The sequence below is a fragment of the Seriola dumerili genome, unplaced genomic scaffold (genome assembly GCF_002260705.1).
Source record: "Seriola dumerili isolate Sdu_G_001 unplaced genomic scaffold, Sdu_1.0 BDQW01000097.1, whole genome shotgun sequence".
NCBI classification, from domain to species: Eukaryota; Metazoa; Chordata; class Actinopteri; order Carangiformes; family Carangidae; genus Seriola; species Seriola dumerili.
In genome coordinates this window covers 1,605,749-1,613,815 of record NW_019174352.1, presented here as the reverse complement: position 1 = coordinate 1,613,815, position 8,067 = coordinate 1,605,749, and the positions used below count along the sequence as shown (strand labels likewise).

General features: G+C 42.1%; 1 protein-coding gene across 1 annotated transcript in view; it reads right to left on the bottom strand.

Annotated features, from left to right (window-relative positions):
• Positions 1-163: 163 nt before the first annotated feature.
• Positions 164-8,067, bottom strand: part of lrrk2 (leucine rich repeat kinase 2) — a 35,241-nt gene continuing 27,337 nt past the window's right edge. Inside the window, exons 39-52 of the mRNA XM_022746285.1 lie at positions 7,916-8,028; positions 7,628-7,818; positions 7,317-7,477; positions 6,959-7,129; positions 6,127-6,227; positions 5,674-5,892; positions 5,385-5,578; positions 4,514-4,586; positions 4,137-4,327; positions 3,562-3,714; positions 3,183-3,409; positions 1,791-1,859; positions 1,565-1,697; positions 164-767 (exon numbers count right to left, since the gene is read on the bottom strand). Coding sequence (XP_022602006.1) covers positions 1,573-1,697; positions 1,791-1,859; positions 3,183-3,409; positions 3,562-3,714; positions 4,137-4,327; positions 4,514-4,586; positions 5,385-5,578; positions 5,674-5,892; positions 6,127-6,227; positions 6,959-7,129; positions 7,317-7,477; positions 7,628-7,818; positions 7,916-8,028 — 1,988 coding nt within the window. The 3' untranslated portion in view covers positions 164-767; positions 1,565-1,572. The remainder of the gene's footprint in view (positions 768-1,564; positions 1,698-1,790; positions 1,860-3,182; positions 3,410-3,561; positions 3,715-4,136; positions 4,328-4,513; positions 4,587-5,384; positions 5,579-5,673; positions 5,893-6,126; positions 6,228-6,958; positions 7,130-7,316; positions 7,478-7,627; positions 7,819-7,915; positions 8,029-8,067) is intronic.

Genomic DNA, 8,067 nt, shown 5'->3' with positions numbered 1-8,067 from the left:
ATAATTTCACCGCTCTTCAGAAACCAACGCGTGACGTCACAAAGGCTAAGTCCACATTAGCCTCTTGTCTTGTAAACGCGACAACTGCTGAAGCTCTTGTAACCCGTGTTCTTTGAGTAAATATTGCTCTGACAAACACATACACAGAGAACCATGTCAGTACATAAAATAATATTTACTTTCTTGTTCTGTTGGACACCATCACAAACAGTGACTTTAGGTAACATGAAATAAAAAAACGTGTACAAAGCCGCCAGCATAATGAGGAGTCCTGTGGTCTGCTTACTGCTGTGGAGTGACTGAGCTCACTGGTAAACAAGCACACATAGACATGAGAATAAATAATCAAATATACACTTCTAGAGGCTTTCTTTTTTTTACCTCCTTTGGCTTTCTTTCCAGTTTTTTTTTTCTATCATACTACAGGTAAACAACAATCAGTATTCATTAGGAGCAGGAGGTCGTCCTGAACATCTGCACTGCTCTCATCTCCGATTACAACACAAATTAGATCATCTGTGTCCCTTTTAGACAAATGTCTCTCTTTGAAAACAACCAAGATTGTACTCATCTGGTAAAACATGGCACATTATTTAATGTGTGCATCTTCCAAAACAAAAAACAAAAGTTGATTTCTTGATTCAAATTCTTTTGACTGATTCATTGCAACATGCTCCCCTCATCAGGTACGGCTGTCAGAAAATGAGGTAAAACGTCTGCTGACGCATCGGTCCACCGGAGAGTTGATCCCTTTTCCTCAAGCAATTCTGTTAAAAAAGAAAAACAAAATGATGATGTTATTGGTGTGGTTGAAATCATTATCATTATACTTATACAGATATTGATTGCTACATACCATAATATGGCAAATATATGCAAAATCAAACAGTTGCTATGGTGCCACTAAGTGGTTGCTACATGGGTGCTATGGTGTTGCTAGCTGTTATATTGCTATAATACTAATTCCATAGGAAATGTATAAGTAGCACTAATGCAGCCAACAAGGTGCCAAAAAAAGAGACTTGTAGTGAAGTTTAAACAAAAAAATAGTCCAGCTCATCCTTCTACTGCAGCTGCTTCTGGGAATACAGCCACATCTGCTTCTGTTACCACGACAACGACCATTACTGGTGATACAACTACTGCTACTGCTCCTTAAAGCCTCTGGAAACTTGGTTTTTAAATTGTAAATATTTTTCTGTAACATTAAATCTAATTTAAAGTTAGAAAAAAGTATCTGTATGTAATATTTATTAACGACCTGCTACATCAGGTCTGTGCAGCAAAACTCTTGAACCAAACCCATCTGAACCGAGACTGTGAAAGTGAAACAACCAAAACTCTTCTACAATTGTCAGAAAAGACTGTCACGTGCATCACCCATCATAAAAAGCTTTTCTTGAGAGTAGTGGTTTTCAGGGCCTTTGAAGTTAAAGTCTAGATATTTAAGATAAGATGCAGTTGAGGGCACTTCAACGCCACGACTTTCACTCTTACCACAATCAAGCAGCTTAATGACCAGAATTGAAAAGTAGGTTGTGAAGGAAATAAAACAAAGTCACACCTGTGGGCTCAGCTGTGATGAAGCTGCTCTCTCATTTTGGCTGCGATCTGCTCTCTCTTCTCGCAGTGTCTGTTCAGGTCTTTGACCTCCATCGGCAGCGTGCTGTTCCACGCCATCAGCACCGACTCCTCGTCTGAGGGCAGGGACAAACATGCACTTCAGACCAACACAGAGAAACTCACACAGCGACACGACTGTGGGACAAACAATGAGCCGTCAGACTCACCAAACTGATTCTTGTCTTGTGGGAGTCTTCTGCCCAAAGTCAGCACCACATTCTTCCAGTTTAGTGTTTCTATGAAAAAAAAAAAATGTAATTACACTTAACAGAGTTCTTAAAGAAAGGCTGGTGTAGATTCAGCAATTAAGCACATGAAAATTACAGCAACAAATCCACAAAAGAGATCACGGGGTAAAGGAAAACAAACATAATACACAAAAGAGTGAGCAAACTGTGAGCAGCATGCTGTGCTGTTTCACACATTTCTGCACACAAACACCCTGACAGAGCATGAACCCAAAACAAAAGAATAACCCAGCTGTTTAAAAATGTTTTCTTCACTCATTCAGCTTCCTTCCTTTTTGTTTTTTTTTTAATCAATTTTCTCACTCACTAAATGCTGCACGATGTACATCTGTTATATACTCTAAACTCAAATATTTACTGAAGGGAAAGAAATGCTTCTCCATAAAACTAGAGGAAAAACCACCATATATAACCAGCAACTCATGCGTTTAAGATTCTTATGGCAAAATGTTGCTGGATTGATAAATTAACCTTGAAACTGTGGAACAAAATGAGCAGGAAACATAATTTCTCCTCAGTCTGAAGATATTAGGAGGCACTGGAGTTGTCTAATGTCCTGTGATGATCACCATCTCATATTAAACAGAACCATTTACGCTAATTATTATGTATAATTAGCTGTTTTAGTTTTAACAAAATCATTTTTTCTGTATTAATATGCAAATGCAGGCAGCAAGCTGCTCCAAAATCAAGTGATATCATGTAGTAGATAAGACGTGCCTTGTACAATTTCACAACGGCTGAAGGGAATGACCTTTTCCTTTGCCCTGGACAAGATAAGTTACATTACAAAGAACAAACTTCACAAGTTTTGAGACATTTGGAACTTCTTTTCTAACTTCCTGAAATGTAAGAATGTTGAAGCAGAAGGATGGAACTGACAGCTGTATAGGCCTGTATCACCCTTTATATTTGTGTGTGTCATAATATTATGTATTTTCTATTATTATTATTTGTGACTATAATATAATTTTACTCATTATTGTCTTATATCTTATATGTGGTATTTTTGTACCTATATATGCCTTCTTGCTCTGTGTTTGTGTTGTTCTTGTGCTTAAACAATTCAAATTTCAATAAAGAAATGTTTGAAAAAAAAAGAAGATAACAGGTGCATGTGGCTTCTGTCACAATAAATATATAAGTGTGTTTGTTTGTGATCTAGTAATAAGAAATGCTTTCCACATTCACACCTTGACAACTTTACGTGTGACCTGCACACGTGGCATCACAGTGGTGTGGCATAAAAATAAAACCATGTCGATAAAACGCATAAATAATAGAACAGATAAGTAAAAGCTGAGGGCACACCTATGAGTGCAGAGGCGATGCAGCGGATGGAGTCGCAGCGGGGGCCGATGACCTGCAGCGTCTGGTGTTTGGAGAGCTCCAGCAGCAGCAGGTGGCCCCCTCTGGTGCCGACCCAGAGAGCTGCAGCGGTCTGAACCAGCAGGGCCTTCACTCTGGCCCAGGAGGGGGCCGCTTCGGTGGGCAGCTCCGCCTCGCTGCCCTGCCGGCCTCTGCAGCCGGAGCCATGTCTGCGGGGAGAAGACTCTTATACATACAGGGCTGTACTGCAGCATCTTTCACCTTTCACTTCCTGCTGATTGTTTCCTCTTCTTTTGGACATGGTGCTCGTATCTCTGTCTACATATCGGTCAAAGTGGTATGTTGTGTCGTGTGTGTGTACCTGATGATATGAGCGCAGTCGATGCAGTCCACCATCCTCTCACTCCTCTTGTCCCAAACCTCGACCGTCGGCGTCCCAGCTTTGTTCAGGTACACGTATTTATCCACAACCATTCGCAACACACACGACTCACCAGCCAGTGATCGCTGCTGCCTGGAGGACGCACACACACAAAACCCACTGTTATAATAATAATAATAATAATAATAATAACAACTTACAACACAGTAAGGTAGAATACAAGTACAAGGCATTAAATACAAAATAATCAAGTACAAGGATAAAATACAGAATAAACTAGAATAAAATACCAAGACAGTCACACATTCTATTAATTCTTTATCAATCTTTCAGTTCAATAAATCTATTATCAGTCTTTTGGTAAAGTCTTGTTAGGACTTGCAGAAATATTTGTTGTCACATTCATGACAGACAAGTTCTTTAATTCAGAAGATCAAATTTTCACAATGTGCACGTGATCATTTCTAACATCAGGCCACATGTTTCCGCCTGGATCCGCTCTGCTTTAGTAAATCTTCAGCCGCCTCACATTCCCCCACATGACGCGGACTCACTGGAAGAAGAGGTTCGGTCTGGTGTCGATGGTCCTGCAGACGTCGTACTCGGCGGTGAAGGAGAGGATCCTGGTCCCGCAGCCGGCCCACACGGACCTGCCGTCCAGCGAGTGCAGCGACTGGCCCAGACACATGACGGGCGTGCTGACGTTTCCCACTGTGACAGTTTTAACCGGCTGACCTTTTTCCTGCTGGAAGGACGGAGAACGAGAGGAAAGTAAAGATTCCAGTCTGGACTTGTGGATTGATCGCATACACAGTGTTACACATGCACAGCACGGGAGGACGCGCATGTCAGAATATCAGCGACTAGACAAAAGAAAATCATCCTTTGAGAAGAAACACGAGGGATCTTTTATGTAATATCTAATATTTACCTTGAGAACAGAGTCCTCATAAACAGTGAGAAGTCCATTGGCTGTTCCAACCAGCAAATAATTCTTTCTTTGGCTGAAATAAAAAGAAATAAAAAAAGATGAAGATTAGAACATTAATGGTGATTGTTTATTCAACATTCCCGTGATAGACAGAGTTTCATGCACGTCTTTCCAGATCTAGATTTAAGCACAAATTAAATCTGCAGTTACATTAGTCACTTTATAATTTTACTTCCTGGATTTCTAACCATTCCCTCACATAATGAAGAATCATTTACAGGGTTTTACAGAAATCACTTCAGTAAAACTGACGTGTACGTATGAAAATGCTGCAGATTATTAGACGGATTTATCAGATCTGTCATATTTCAAACATATTAGAGAGCAGGTGCTGTGTTTTAAATAGTCTCTAATGTAAATGTGTTAGTGTTTAGGTGTTTCTGGTGTCTGGATCATCACTAAAACAGAGATTTTAATGCTGCTGCTCACTTATTGTCTTCTAACGCACTGTTTCTGTTGTGTTTTTATTAACTTACTGTCCTTTATGTTTATTTATTCTCCTGTTTTATGTTTTTATATGTGCTAAATGCAAATATCCCATATATAAACAGATATGGCGTCCTCTTTATATATGTTGCTGGTCACAAGGTTGAGACAAATGTTTTGTTGTGACTGTTACAGTCGGATGAATTCCCCAACGACCTCCATCAGGCCGAAATATACATTTTTGTTTTAAAAGAAACGATCTAACATGTAACAGGCCACAAACTTCCCTCAGCACCTTCACACACGCTTCAGCTGAAGCAGCAGGAGGTTCGATTCTCCACGAGCGCAGCATCCTCTTTAGTTTTGGTTTTTTACAGACACTTACGTTCGACGAGGGTGCACGTGGAAGTACAGTGAGGTGACAGCATCCGTGACGCTCTGCAGGTGGTGCCAAGTCGACATGTCCTGGGTGCTGATGACCACTAAGGAGCCAGACTGTGTGCCAGCCACCAGCCAATCACAGGCCTCGTTGGGGATTTGAACCGTCACCAGACACAGGACGGGACTGGTGTCGATGTCCTGCAGGAGGGAGAGAAGTGCCGTGATGCTGCTCAAAGTTTGTCACGAGCAAGATGAGAGAGGTGAAATACAGATTTTAACGCTGCTGCTCATACCTGTGTCATGACTGCGTTGGTGTCCAGGTCCACGGCTGTGATGGAGCCCACCCTGTGGCTGCTGGTGCTGCTGCCCCCTCCCAGCCAGGCTCTGTGGCTGCTGAACGGACTGTCACTGCTGGCAGAGCTCATTGTGAGGCACTCGGCGTTGAACGCCCGGGGAACCACCAGCTCCTTCATCAGACACAGCATCTCCCCCGAATTCAGCCGATCAAACACCTGCACGCATGACAGAAACCTTTTTTTTTTTTTTTTTTTTAAATTGTGTGTGAAACGAGCTCGATTGGCTCTGACATCGTGAAACACACTCTAATCTGTTGCCTTCCTGTCTGCCTACTCACTGCAGCTCGTCTCTAGACTGCTCCAGCTTCCTCAAACCTTTCCCTCGTTCTCAATGAGAAAGAAAGAACCAGCACTCCTCTGAACACAGTCACACAGTCTTCAGCTTCTAACCTGAGCAGACGTCGGTCGGTCCTGCGGACTTTCCCTCAGACAGTCCTTCATCAGCGTCTGGAAGCCGGGCCAAGGCGAGCAGCCGTAGTGTTCTACTGGATCTGTGTGAATGACAGTGAGGTGAACACTCACACGTCTATGCAAAATGGCAGTAAAACAAAAGCTCTAATCTGTAGCACACCCGAGCATGAATATAGTTGAAATAACGTTTTAGATAATACCAGAAAATCATAATAGTCATCATATATCATATATCATATATATATATATATATAACCAAAATGATTAAACTCATTCTCACAAATTCAGTATCAAGTTTTTTGGATTTTGCAATTGAGGCTTTACATTTCTGTCAAGCTGTATAATATAAAAATGGCCGCCGTAACATCACAGTTAAGGCGTGAAGGCCCAAAAACCACTATTCAAAACACAAGATGAGAACCTGTCATCACAACAGTCACATTAATACAGACAACAGCAATAAACAGTCAAAATGCTAAAGGGGAAAGTTTTTTTTTACATGAATAATGCAGGTAAACACAGAAGTAAACAAGCCTAAACTTTCAATTATGAGCTGCTAACCATTTTATTTAATTCATATGCTTCTTCTCTAATTATGATCAGTCCGTAATGACGCCATCTAGAGGCCATGCAGCGTCAGAGTGGATCAATCCAGCATCAGTTGTCTGGAAATGCTTCACCATATTTCACATGAAACCAGAAACCTGTTTTTAATATGAACAAATTAAAAGTTTGATCTTATAAAAAAAAAATCCCAGCTGCTACATTAAACACTTGTACAACAGAGGTGATTTCAGCTCAGTAAAGTTACCTGGCAGCTTCCCCTGCACTGCGACTTCATCAAACTCACTGGGGAACTTCATGCCGTCAGAGATGCGCTCACCGCAGGTCAGGAGGTCGTAGAGCAGGAGGCCGAATGAGAACACATCAGCCTGCTGGTTGTAGATCACGTTACCCCGGGCGACCTCTGGTGCTCGGAAACCTGCGTGACACACAGAAATCAGTTATAAACAGCTTTACATATACTAGACTGAAACCTTCTGTACCTTTACTTTACTTTACTTTACTGATTCATCACATTGTAAACATGAACAGCTCCAGGTCAGATGTGTAATAAGGAGGTTGATCTTATGTAACAAGGATCTATGAGGCCTGAGGAGACGTCTGACCTGGAGTGCCCTCTGAGCTTCTCACTCCCATGCTGCAGCAGTACTGAGCGATGCCGTAGTCTGTGATCTTGGCGATGATCTCGGAGTTGGTCTTCAGGTTGAACAGAAGCACGTTGTGTGGCTTCAGATCCCGATAGATGATCATGGCCGAGTGAAGGTACCTGATCACACAGACCGAACAACGATCACGACCATAGCATCCATATTTTTCAGAACACTCATTTTATGCGAAATGACAGTAAAATTCAACTTTTTCTTATAATTTATAAATAATGTAAAACTGAACAGGCCAAATGAGACAAATTTTCCACCTGAGTCCGTCAGCCACCTGCAGGGCGATCCTGTGCTGGAGCTTCCAGTTGAGGCTGCCGTTCTCGTGTTCAAACAGGGAGTCCAACGAGCCGCGCAGAGCCAGCTCCATCACCAGGACCTGAGGAGTTGAGCCGGCCGCCAGCAGGCCGACCAGGCTGGGGTGACGGAGGCGACCCAACACCGCCAACTCCTGGAGAGAGAGAGAGAGAGAGAGAAAAAAAAAGGCACTGTGTTGTCAATGTGCTGTCCGGGAGCCAGCGACTGAAGGGAACTTTTAGTTTCAGTACCTGTCTGAGGAGTCTGTAGATGTAAAGCTCAGATGCGTGTTTATTGAATATCTTCACGGCTACTTCTTCGTTTTTGTAGACACCTCGATAAACGGTTCCAAAGCCGCCGTCCCCTGCAACCAGATATAGAATATATTTATGAATATGACCAA